The sequence below is a fragment of the Homalodisca vitripennis genome, chromosome 2, assembly GCF_021130785.1.
Source record: "Homalodisca vitripennis isolate AUS2020 chromosome 2, UT_GWSS_2.1, whole genome shotgun sequence".
Classification (NCBI taxonomy): domain Eukaryota; kingdom Metazoa; phylum Arthropoda; class Insecta; order Hemiptera; family Cicadellidae; genus Homalodisca; species Homalodisca vitripennis.
Window position 1 is genome coordinate 137,928,154 of NC_060208.1, and position 13,456 is coordinate 137,941,609.

Genomic DNA, 13,456 nt, shown 5'->3' on the forward strand with positions numbered 1-13,456 from the left:
GATTTTATCTCCTGTGTAACTATTACAGTCAACATCTTGTTGATAACTTTACACAAGATTCTAAATCTAAAAGGCATGTTTCTCAAATGCTTGAAAAAATCACCCATTTATCTTTCAGGAGGCAAGAGGTCACTTATTAACCATTGACAAAACTATAAAACTGGATATCCTAAAATTAAAAAAATATTACCCTGACCTAAAAAGCGTTAGCAAATAGCAAGTTTAATACATGAAAATTAATTTTATAACTATTAAATAATTAAATAGTAAAAATTTGATGTGCAAAATAATGTTAAAACAACATTTAATTAGTTAAATTATTCTTTCATTTACATTCATACATTTTTGGTTTAGGGGTAGGTTTTAGCCCGTTGTTGATGTTTCAAAATAATATAAATAATTAGGTTTACTTACTCTTACTCCTATATTCATCTTTATCTGAGTTGAAATTTAGTTGCACTATCATATACTTCATATCACTCCACTGTCGGTAATTGTAATTTTTATTTTGGTTGTGTGTAAAATAAACATTTCACTGAACAGAATTTAAAACCATTGGTTAATTTATTATAGAGATACGTATAGTGATCATCATTATTAATTTTCATTCCTCTAGTCAAAATTTAATGTAGCATAGTAATGATATGCAAAAAAGAGAATTAATAAAATACAATGAATGAACCATTGCATGTTTCAAATTTAAACTGGTAAATTACAAAATAAATGGTCAAACTTGGTTTGTTGAACAAATGTGAATGGGATAGGAAATCTTAATGAATTTAACTACTGACTGTAGTTGCATAACTGAAACTAATATTTCCGGCTCCAACTCCTCTCCCCCTCATCCTCCTTTCCCCTCCTATTGTGAAAAGGTTTATAAATAACTAAAAATGGTCACACATATCTCCCTTATCAAGAACTGTCAGAATATTCTCTTCTTTAGTATTTTTGTTATCACTTCCACAATCATTATTCATTGTCACAGTTTATTATTCTCGTAAGTAAATGTTAGTTTAGTCATAGTAATGTGGTGTAATGATTGTAATGAATTGTGTAAATGATGGGTTGAATGAGTGGGTATGGTCTATTTAGTATTGTTACTTAGTAGGGTTGACTACTTCCTAGAAAGAATCATTAAGAAATACATAATTGTTATATAGCATTTTATTTGTGAGGCTATAAAATGCTAGGTTTAATTTTATTAGTACTGTATTTAGTTGAGTCTTGATGGATCAAAAACAGAGGGTACCACATTTATGTAGATGAGATAAGGTAACTGAGAATTCCTTGTATTGTCAATACTCTCCTGAGGGAAGCTGGTGTGATGTAATTGGCAGGAAAGCCAATATATGTCCAAGACCACTAAGAAACTGATTTCATTTTCGTGAGGATGAGAAAATAGAGTTTTTGGAGTTGGTAACTGCCCAAAAATATTTTCAAACTAGCAAGGAGGGGGCTATTGGGAAATATTTGTTTAGTACACTAAAGTAAAATTATTCATAAACTTCTATGACTATTTTGTTAAATTGCATAAACCATAACGTATGGGAGAAAGTTTTTGGTTGTTATGTTATAGCATTTGTTAGATTTAGAATTAAATATGGATTGGTTATAAGTAACTACCAATGAGCCTGTTGACAATTGGGAAGGGGAACGGCCATTTCTTTATAGAAAAAACGCTTTAGCAACAAAATTATATTTTAATATTGATAATTTCAACATGCTCTAATGAACAGTTCTAAAGATTACTTACTTAACAGTGAATTATCAGAGTACCATATTCATATTTATCTTTACAGCAATTTACAACATTTATTGAAGTTGTAAACTTAAATTTACCATTAATATACTTATCGCTTTTATCAATCTCTTTAGAGACTGAATAAATCAATAAAAGAATAACACTGGCCTCTCTGGTTCCAGTCCAAGCATTTCCTCTGACGTACCCGACTGGCTGCTTACTGGGAAGTGTGAATGTTGTGGACTGCCTGCCACAAGAGGAGTACCAGCGCAAATTCCCGCTTGGGGAAAGTCAGAGTCCCTTCGTCTTCATCTGCAACAGCCCTCAGGAGCTGCCCATCCGCTTCCCTATTTCTGGCAAGCATAAGATTTGTAAGTTGTGTAACCAAAGGCTCGGCTGGGGTACTATCTCATTCTAGACAGTATTATTTTGATTTTACATAGCAGTTTCTTTGTAGGTTTGATGTCGATCTGGTATTAAAATAAGTCCATTCAAACTCTCTTGATAATGTAACTCTTTTACATTTCAGAATTAATCCCGGCTCTCAAATAAGAAGTTATTGTTGAAGATGAAATTTTAAAATACATATAAAGCTAAAGAAAATAAAAACTGATTAGGATATGGTGATTTAAAATCCAGATATAAGCTAAATTAAGTATAAAGAAATGTTTATATGCTCTTATTTGAATTCAGTGGCGTAACTAAGGGGGGGGGGAAGGACGAGAGGGACTTAACTGTACAATAAGTTAACCTCCTGTCTTTCAGGTCACATATTAAAATTTAATTTTCAATATTATGTAGTGAATTTTTATACCTGTAATGGATCAAAAATTAACAAATATATTAATAATTGTTATTGTAGCAAAATTAAAAAAATAATAATCAATGAAATAGAGTAAGTTAAATAAATGTGATGTTTTGAAATAAGCACATTGTGCTCACGCTCAGAGTAAACTATTGCCTCATTCCCTCTCCCCACTAGCTCAGGACTCTATTAATGAATCAGATGCGAGATTATCTTATATGGGACTTGTTTTTATATCTTTACTCATTTCTGTAGTCATAGGCGTAGCGTGACCTAATAATTTGGGGGGGGGCACGGGGTCTCCGGGGGGGGGGGGGGGGGTGGTCCCGTGGAAACTTTTTTGAAAACTACCACTTTAAGAACTAAAGTAAAGTATATGTGTATTTTTGTTAAACATTGGTTTTAATCAATTTTTACTATATTGATGGATTGTAAAAAGACTCAATTTCAAATTATACAAGTTTACTCTATTCTAGACATAACTGCAAGGACATTTATAACACAAAAAACAAATTTGTGTACAAGACAAAGTTTTAAGGTGAACAGAAAACTACAGTAATGGTTTTCAACGAACCAATTTTCGTTACTTCTAATGAAGCATTAGCCTCCTATCGGCTAGATTTGAAAATCTGTCAACTAACAGATCTAGTTTTTATCTTTCATGTATTCAGACGTCAATTCTTGCTCAATTAGACATCAGGGCAAGCCCACTTAAGCGGTCTTCTGTCATGGTGCTTCGAAGAAAATGTCTTTAGCCTTCGTAGTGTAGAAAACGATCTTTCTGCGCTTGCTGTTGTGATAGGCCACGAAAGTGATATTTCTAGTAGCTGCCAAACATCTGGTGCACTGGCTTGAAGATCATTCTCAATAAAAAAATCTGCCAACTCTTGGAACGTTATTCTTGTGGTTGCTTTGTCTGTTTTGACAAAATTGTTCTTTGCATAACAGTGAAAAAACTTAAGATGTACAGAGAAACTTAAAGGACAAGTTATAAAACTTTTGGATTGCCATAACAGCGTTGTTGTCAATTTCGGTCAATTAAATAGTAACTGGGCAATGCAGTTGATTTTATCATTAATCGTTCTTGGAAAAACGAGATTGCAGGTTTACAATTACTGTGTCTAAAGCAGCAAAGTAAATGCCAGTCTTGAACATCTGTTCAGGTTCAGGTTCAGGTGATTGATGAAATGCAGCATCTGAAGAGCTACTACTAGCTTCAAGTTTTTTCGGAATCTTCCGTTTGCGTGGTAGTGAAGGCCTTTCAACTGACAAACCTTTCATACCATATTTGTTACACTGTTCTTCTGACTCATTCCACATCTCTGAATAAAGCCATCATCATTTCTGTCCAGTTTTAAACAGTCAATGACTGATTCAACTTTTGCAAAAACCTTAGAAATGTCAAGAGATTCACTCTGCAGTTCTTTGGAGAGTATATCAGTCTGACTCTAAACGCTGTGCAATAGTTTTAAACTGAATACAATTCAAATGTGCTGATTTGTTTGGCTAGACCATCAGCTTCGGCTGCAATTTTACGATTTTGATACATCGTTTACAATAACTTCCAAAGTTTCGTACACTTCAGGGAGCTGCTCTAGAATTAACATGGATTGCTTTGTGTCGAAACTGTCCATCTAGTTCGAGACAAGCTCACCAGTCTTTTCATTTTTGTTTCTCCGGCTTTGCTTTACATATTGATTCAAATATTTGAAAACCTGTTAGCTGATGCATTAATTAAGTTATACAGGTGATTTACTATGGATAAGCAATTCCGAAGCTGTCTTATTTCTTCACAAAATCTCTGAACAGCCAGATCAAGCAAGTGGGCATGGCAGTGTGTGTACAAAGCTTTAGGCTCTTCTTCTTGGAACCTTGAGGCAACACCTTTGAATTTGCCGCTCATGTTACTAGCTCCATCATATGCCTGGCCGTGCATTTTATTTAAGCTTATACCCAACTGCTGCAGATACTGTTTAATAGTGTGATGTAAATTTTCACCAGTAGTGTCTGACACATCAACGAAGCCCAAAAACCTTTCATTGATTTTAATGTGTCCATCTATTTTAGTAATGTATCGAATGCAAATGCTAAGCTGTTCACGGGTTGAAATATCCGTAGTAGTTTCATCACAAATAATTGAGTAGGCCAAAGCCTCACTCACCTCTTGGACAATTTGTTGAAGCATTTCACTTTTTATGCAATCTATTATCTCATTTTGTACCTGGGCACTTTTGTATGAATGGACTGGGGATTTCATTAATGTTTGGATTCCTTCCTCCATTTGAGTAGATCTCAGTTGTAGCAGTTCTATAAAGTTCCCCCTGTTAAATGAAGCAGTACTCTCATCATGTCCTCTTAAGGCAAGATTCTGTTTTCCAAGGAATAGGATGTTTTCAATTATGAATTTTAAATACCTCCTATTCATCTCAACCATTTTAGTATGTGCCGAGGACAACGAATCTGCTACCGTGCTTCCTGCTTTTCTATACTCATTGAGAAACTGTTTAGATTTTTGATGCATTTCACTATTCTCATGTTTCCTGAATTTTTCCAAAGCTTTCTTCCAATTGTTCATGCCCAGTTTAGTGAATGACTCCTCCCCCGCGACCAGACTTATGTTGACAAAATAGTCGGCATGGGTAACAAAATGCAGCGTCTTTCATGGGGCTATATTCGACCCAATTAAATTCACTGTACAGGATTCTTTGAACTGCCTCGATTTGGATTGAATCTTGCTTACCTTAAAACAATCAACAGGCTGAAATGCTCCTTTTGCAATATCTGCACTTTGTACTCCAATGAAGGATCTCTACTTTCGCCCTGGGAATGTAGCATCACGATCTGGGCGTAAACAAGATGGCGATTCATCACCAACGCTACCTCCAGTGCTACTTCCCGCTAAATGTCTATCTTCATTTACACTTTCACTTGAATTTCCAAGTTTTTTTAAAGAATGTTAGTACAGAGGACTGTTTCTTAGACATGATAACAAACGAACATTCGCAAAAATTACACAAACAATAGCAGCTCAGCTAGTAACAATAAGCTTATTGAAACGAATAAAACGTGTCGACCACCTACACAACAAACACAACGCGCACTGAGCTGGTATGATATCCCTCCGCCAGGCGTCGTCAATGCTCGGAGGCCCTCGGCCGGCGTCGGCCTGGGCTCGGGTGCATTTCGATCGGCTGCTCCAGCTCGGGCGCAACCGGCCAGAGTCGGCTCACGGCACTTGTTAAATTTAGTTGTAACACGCGCATACTTTACACACACAGAATCAAATTAGATGCATACAGAAAAATAGACTAACGGGGGGATCTATATTAGTTATTCATTCGTAACTTTTAGTGTATACATATAAGTAATTTAAAGATAATTTATATTATTTTTTTCTTTTTTTGCATAATGTTGGGGGGGCACGTGCCCCCCCCGTGCCCCCCCGGCCCGACGCCACTGTCTGTAGTGATAACTCACCCATCTAACTGCACAGTGGATTTTATGTTTATAAATCTTTTGTCTTTATACTTTTACTTATTTCAAACCATCACATTTATTTAACTTACTCTGTTTCATTGATTATTATTTTTTATTTTGCTATAAAAACCAATATTAATATATTTTGTTAATTTTTGATCCATTACAGGTATTTCACTACATAATATAGGAATATATTTTTAATATGTGACCTGAATGACAGGAGGTTAGCTTATTGTAAATTCCTTATCCCCCCCCTTCTCTTAGTTTACACCACTGAATTTAAGTAAAGAGCATATAAACATTTCTTTATACTCAATTTAGCTTATATATGGATTTTAAATCACTATATCCAAATCAGTTTTTAATTATTTAGTTTGATCTGTTTTAAAATAATTTAATCCATTTTAGAATCGGAATGTAATTTATTTCACACTTTTTAAAGTCACGAAATTTGTGATTTGATACACAGATTACAACAGTATAAAGCTGTAAATGTTGAAATTATGTCAAAATAGCTGTTTAAAATTAATTAATTTGTTATTCCTAGATATAGTGTTATTGTGTAAGTTTTAAACAGTTACCCTAACTTTGCAAGTCTTTTTTTTCTCAAAATGACTTATAGTAAGTGAGTTTATCAAAATTGTACGTTAAAGAATGTCAGCGATCATAGGAAGTGCAAAATTTAAGACAAATCAATTATTAATGAGTTAAGAAAGAGGTAATAAACGTAAACCCTTTAAACTAGTATGAAGTGGGTTCTATACTATTTTATGTTGGCTGAAAGAAATTAAAATGCCAATAATGCAAGAGGTGCTAATATACATTATTGGAAGCTTTGGTTATTCGTTAACTTTTTATGTGTTGAATATGACAGTACTTATTTATGCCATTTTTATTTTTATTTACATTTAAATGGTGATTTTCCTTAACTATTTAACCCTTAAAGCCCCATATAGTTGCTGCCTAACTTTGAATTAGCACTTATTAATTAGAAAAAAAACTACGCTTTTTTCTTTTCTGTTATAGGTAACAAAGTAAAAAGAATATGTGTATAATTATTTGTTATTCTTTTATTTACCCACAGTACACATTATTTACTGTTTAGTGTTATAGCCTATTTATATAGTTTACTTATTGCTTAAAAATAATGTTACTGCTGGATTAGTGATGTGCACAAATTATGAGATAATATACCTGTAAGTAGTGGGAAAACAGAAAATAAATATACTACATATTTTCACTAGATAATTATGAAAACCTGTATAATTACATAGCACATATGAAAAGGTATTGCTTTTTTTCTAAGTCTTAGTCCATCATTTGTGTTATTTGTTAAGTTTTAAAAGTAGTATTAGGACTAATATGTAAAATAAATGAAATGATGTAACATATATTCAACTATTCACACTATTCCCACAGGTTATAGAGCACAACTCAACAGCTACTCGGTGTGGCTGTAGTGTACACATATTCATATATACATGCTTCCAGTATTTAGCGATAGTACCAACCTGTTGCCTGTCAGACAAATAATAAGTAATTTTTCCTCCATTTAAGTTTGTTTGATCCCCAGATTAGTCACTTCATTCACCGCTTCCATCATAGGTCTTCGTCCCCTTTGGCCAGATTTGATGAAAATTGGTTCATGACTTTGGCATCAACCAATTAAATCACTACATCAAGTTTTGTGAATTACTCTTTCCGAACAAAGCTGCTAGAACAATGTTGTTCTAGCCTTGGGAGTCTGTCCTTTTGGCTCAAAACACGTTTGTTTCCTATTCTGGTGAGCCATATGTCATGAGGACATTAATGCTAAAATTGGACTGTGTCGTCCAATAATAAGGGATCCATACGAGTCACTCATTTACTGCTTCTATCCAACAGCTTTGCCTCCTCTGATTATATTAGATTGAAATCTGACCATCATATTCTTGGGATGAACCTGTAAAATCGCTGTGCTAAATTTAGTTAAGATCACTTGAATTAAATATAGATTTTATTGTAGGACTATGTTCCGTTAGGTCCAATTGAGTTGAATAGCAAATTTAAGATTTGTATTTACAAGAGAAAATGTTGTACCAAATTTGGAGAAAATAAAACTAAAAATTTAGCCACTTGAGTGTTTACAGACAGACAAACCTAGAAAGTTTCTGCTTCTAGTAGAGTGTTAAACTTCACTACATTCAGCCAATTAAAAGTCAGCTTTTATTCTATTAACGAATTCATTATAAAGTGTCCCAACTTGCAAGGGCAAGTAAGAATTGTTACTTTCATAGTTTTTAAATATTACTATTTCATTTTTGTGTGTGTTATTGTTGAATTTTGGTGGATGTCTTGTAAGAATTTATGATGAAGGGTTAAAAGTCTTTCCCCTTAGATTTTACTAACTATTTTTGAAAGGTTAATGTATTTTGTTTGGTTAAAGTAAACTGTATGCGTTAAAGTGTTATTTTGATTTGTTTTAGACAAACTGGACCCAGGAATCCATCAGGCAGCACAAAAGGCAATGAAACGATTAGCTATGATAAAGTCTGAAAAGAACAGTCAGTCATTCCTAAGAAACAGTTAAAGTCCTTTATGGAAATTGTATCTTGTTTTGTGATCAATAAAGTTTATATTTGTTTTCATGACATTTATGATTTTATTTTTATAACCGGGATCAGTTGGTTTGGTATGTCACAAAAAATACTTTAACAATAAATACAAATGATACAGATGATGTTTGTATATTTTGAAATGCATTTTAAAGTTCAGTAAAATCAGTAAATATCAGAGGATATTTGCGGACATTTGCTATCATTCAGGGGTACAAAAAATCTACTACTTTATTAAATTTACTACTTTACCGATTTTTTTGTAACACTGAACAGTGGCAAATGTCTGGGAAAAATTTCTTTTCTTCACAACCCTTCCATCGTAAAAAACAAATTTCAAACAAAAAAGTGTTCTGTTAAGCTCTAATACTATAATTACCTAAATTGCATAATTTTGTCTACTTAGGCTACCAATTAGGCTATTGGCAAAGAAAGTGAAAGTGAACAAGTCATACAGTGGAAGGACCCTTTGTCACAGTTATGTCATTGAGTCACTTCAAAATGTGTTTATTAGTGCCTAAAACATGGACTGTTTGAAAGGTTATGTTAAAATTGTTGAACATATTCAATTGGATAAGTAGTTCTAAAATAATTCTAATTATTTAATTAAATGTTAATAAAATAAAATTATTAGTACAAATAATTAGTTTTGAATTTTTTATTTATGCAATTTTTATTAGATCAAAAAAGGGTATAGTTATAAATATATCACATATATTTCATAAATTGATAAGTAAAATCAATGATTAAACTCTTTTTATCTCCACTTAACTTCAATAAAAATATAATAAAATTTTATACGTATAAGAATAGAACTACAAGAAAAACTTTGTTTCAAATAAAAAGAAAGTAAAGTAACTATTGATACTTAATAATAAAATATGTGTTAGAATAAAAAATCCAGTATTAAAATATCATTGCAAAAGAATGTTTACAATTTAATAAAATTTATTTAACTGTTCTTTCATTTTAGTCAACAAATAATCTTTGCAGTTTCTGTATGTTTTAATTTACAAGCCAAATTAATGTATTTTTATGGTTTAAATCTTTACTTTACTTAATAATTATAGTTTAATTATTCTCAGGTTAAAGTGATAACAGTAACATAAATATCTTAATCTAAAATAATACTGAATGTTTACGGTTGATAACAACATGTAATTAAATTGCAAGAATAATAAAACTAATTTTTAAGTTTTATATTGATATTGGAAAAGATTCAAATCATGGCCTCAAATTAATCACATTTATTAATCTTCTTAATATACTGTTGACTGGATGGAAATGCAGGATTTTCATATAAAGTGCATTTGTGTCAAAGAGAAAACACAAGACTGGACAAACAGAATAAGGTGGCAACTTTCAAACAGCTGATTGCCAAACAGGTCATGTGATCAAGTGGACATTGATTATCTAAAGTGTCCAGCTGGCATAGTGGCAGTGACTGTGTGACCTACAAAACCATGTTATCATCATGTAGCCATGTATTACTCTAATGGTGATGATACTAGTGGACCACAGGTGAGTGTTTTACAGAATAAATATTTTTAATGTTAAAATGTTTGATTGTTTTTAAATGTTGTAAATACACAATTACAATATGCATGGTATGGTTTATACTATTATACTGACTTTGAACCGAACACTTTTAAAATTAATGTAATTGTCCATTTTCAAGTGCATTAAAATTCAAAACTTTGTTTTGTATATTACCAATCATTTTTTTGTTACATTTAGAATATTAATATGTCTCATACACAAATCAAGTTTTGAAGAAACTTGTAATTAAAGATCTTTTTAAAAACTGTTATCTGTGTGTGTGTATTTTTTTTAACTACTACACATTCAAAAGTAATGTTGCAAGTATGTTATTTTTAAAGTTATTATTTAGTCAAACAACAAGTAGTATAAACAGTTTTGAAAAGTATTTCTCTTTCACATAATATTGTTATAATACTGTTTCATCATAAAACAAATACTATTGTTGCAATATAACATATTACAAGGGTAATGCAATACACATAACAATGCTTCATTGAAGTTTTTATCAATATAAAAATGAATTATTTGTATATTTTGATTTAGCAAATATACCACTTCTGAAGGTATGGTCTTCCCTCTAAAACGAAATAAAAAAAAAACTTTAAAAATTCACTTATAAATTCCAACACTAAAAATAATAACAGTTTTACTTATTCAAATAAAGATATTAAAAAATACAGACTCTTATGAAAAAAGTTATACATGGCAATGCATAATCAAATAACTTTTAAGTATTTCTTATATTTTTTATAAACTATCCTTGCAAACGTGAACAATTGGTCTGCCAATAGAGGTAATTTATTTGCTAGTTATTGGGTTAACTAATCTACATGGAATGTGGAGAATATGAAATACTCCCACAGTAGTGGTGGATCCAGGTCCCCTTCCTTGGAAGTTCTGGAACGTTGTAATGCCTTAAATCAAGTCATTTGTTATTTCAAGAATGAATTGACCTATAAATCTGAAAGTTTTGTGTCAAGCTACATTTCTACATAGAAAAAGATCGAATTTGATTATGTATATTTGTCAATGGCATTTTGCTGAGCGTTGGCAAGACATCACTTAGGCAAATCTCAAGAACAAATTGAGTTATGGAATTGAAATTTTGCATTTATCTATAATAATGACTCGGCAGCGCCTTCTTAAAACCGTCCATATGTCTGTTTGTATGTCCATCTGTGTTATAACTCTTTACAGGTGTATACTAGAGATTTGAAACTTCGAGGTCAAAATTAAAGGTAAAAATAAAATTTTGGATAACAGTGGTCTTATGGATAACCATGATGGTACTGAGGAAAGTACAGAACAAACAAATTTGTAAACGAACAGTAAACACAATTGAAATTTTACATGTTACATAGTAACATACGTAAGTAATGAAGTTAACATTGTTGAGTGGTTGGCAAGACTTTGTTTACGTTCTGATAGGTCCTTCAATACTCAGTCGTATCAGTTTATTTTTGTGTAGATAAGATATGGTTCAATGATTGTGCATGTCCATCCATGGATGATTTGGTTGAGAGTAAGGAAAGCCTATAACTCAGGGTGATAATCTCGAGAATTGAGCTATAAACTTCTGTACATTGCGCTATTACTAGGGGTTCTGGTAAAATTCTTCTTCTGTCAATCTGCTTGTATGTCTGGACAGTGTTTTGCTGGATATCTCGAGAACGAATTGAGCTTTGGACTTGAATCTTGCATGTGACTTCATTTGTACATAGACAATGTCATGTTTGATAATAGGCTATATTCCTCTCCGGGAATTGGCTAACTATCCGCAGGATATTTCAGTTATTTCATCCATAAACCTTAGAACTTAATGTCTACTTGGCAAGATTGAGTTTGATGTATTGTATGTCCCCCTCCATGGGATTTCATGAGCTGAACATCATTGAACTCACTCAGTAGGCTGGCAAAATTTCCCTTATGTGTACATCAAGGCTTTAAAATTTCTTTTCATTCTGATTTTCTGTAATCCACAGGACATCTTGAGAATGAAACAAGTTATAGACTTGAAATTTTGCATGCAATCTCAGTGAAGTTGTTACAAGACACAGGTAGTGCGTACTCCTACCGTGTTTTATTGAGAATAAGCCTAAGAACTGAGATTACATTAACCTTGTCAGGATCCCTTCAATAAGCTCAGTGAGGTAACTTTGATATGGAGACCAAAACTAATCCATGGAGGAAAATTGTAAAAGAGGTTGGACATTGTAGTGTACAGGAAGCAAGAAAAAGATGTGATGCTCGAAAGATAACACCCAGATGCCTGTTTACTTTTGCATGTGTAAATATGAGGCTCCCAGCTGAGGTTCATGAATAGTATTACACCTAGGTCCTTGACTTCATTCCTGAGGGTCAATCCATAAAGCTTATATTAAAACATAAGGAACGACGATTTTGTGGAAATAAATACATACACATTTCTCAAAATTCAGCTTCAAGCCATTGGCTCAGCACCACTCCTCTACCAGATTCAGTTTTTTTTAAGAGAGACATAATCCTGCAGAGAGGACACCAAGGAATACAATTTCATGTCATCGGGAAAGAGGAGGTGTTGAGAATGTAGGATTTAGGAGATGTCATTTACAAAGCAAAGGTAGTATTAACGATTAATATTATATTAGTTTTTATCAATCTTATAGTTGATAGTTGTGTCTATCATATTTTTCTTAGTTGTTATTCTTGTTATATATTTTTTCTTATTATTCCATAATTTATTTTTTACCGTGGTTTTTATAACATAATTTTCTTATCTATATTATTTATATTTTTGTATACTTATTGATTTATTTGTTTTGTTTGTTTTTTTTACCATATACTGTCGTGGTATAAAAATTGTAAAATATTTTTTATTATTATTGTATTCTTTAAATATCTATTGGTAAAAAATGTTGAAAGTTGACTGTAACAATGGTATTCTGTCAAATAAAAAATAAATAAAACCCATCTTAGTTGTCTTTTGACAGAAGTAGGCTTCTCAGACTTGTATGTATATATATTTTCTTGATTGGAAAACAAGGCAACATCAACAATGGAACAATAATACTAAGACCGGAGTGAATTGGAATGGCTATAAATATACTCTTTTTTACAGATTTCTTGGTCATGGCAACAAGTTAAACTTGACATTGGCATCGAAAAAATAATTCACTTGAACCAGAAGAGCACATACATATGCAAAGTCTACAAAGTTGTGTGCGATGGTACAAGTAACTGCTAGTATTTAATAAATGTAAAATCAAAATTAAAAGTAAACTGTAGACTGGTTATTTGAAACACACAAGTAAACGT

The 13,456-nt window shown here is 32.2% G+C and overlaps 3 protein-coding genes across 6 annotated transcripts in view; 2 read left to right on the forward strand and 1 right to left on the reverse strand.

Moving 5' to 3' along the window:
• LOC124354790 (U6 snRNA-associated Sm-like protein LSm7) overlaps window positions 1-831 on the reverse strand; it is a 48,390-nt gene extending 47,559 nt beyond the window's left edge. The window contains exon 1 of the mRNA XM_046805499.1: window positions 415-831. The gene's annotated coding sequence lies outside the window, so the exon portion shown is untranslated. The remainder of the gene's footprint in view (window positions 1-414) is intronic.
• Window positions 1-8,658, forward strand: part of LOC124354783 (activating signal cointegrator 1) — a 50,228-nt gene extending 41,570 nt beyond the window's left edge. For all 4 annotated transcript variants that reach the window (XM_046805484.1, XM_046805483.1, XM_046805486.1 and 1 more), the window contains 2 exons: window positions 1,924-2,112; window positions 8,492-8,658. In XM_046805484.1, coding sequence (XP_046661440.1) covers window positions 1,924-2,112; window positions 8,492-8,595 — 293 coding nt within the window. In that variant the 3' untranslated portion in view covers window positions 8,596-8,658. The remainder of the gene's footprint in view (window positions 1-1,923; window positions 2,113-8,491) is intronic.
• Window positions 8,659-10,023: 1,365 nt separating this feature from the next.
• The window catches only part of LOC124354791 (lysosomal acid glucosylceramidase-like), a 37,281-nt gene continuing 33,848 nt past the window's right edge, over window positions 10,024-13,456 (forward strand). Inside the window, exon 1 of the mRNA XM_046805501.1 lies at window positions 10,024-10,141. Within this exon, the coding sequence (XP_046661457.1) occupies window positions 10,103-10,141 (39 nt within the window). The 5' untranslated portion in view covers window positions 10,024-10,102. The remainder of the gene's footprint in view (window positions 10,142-13,456) is intronic.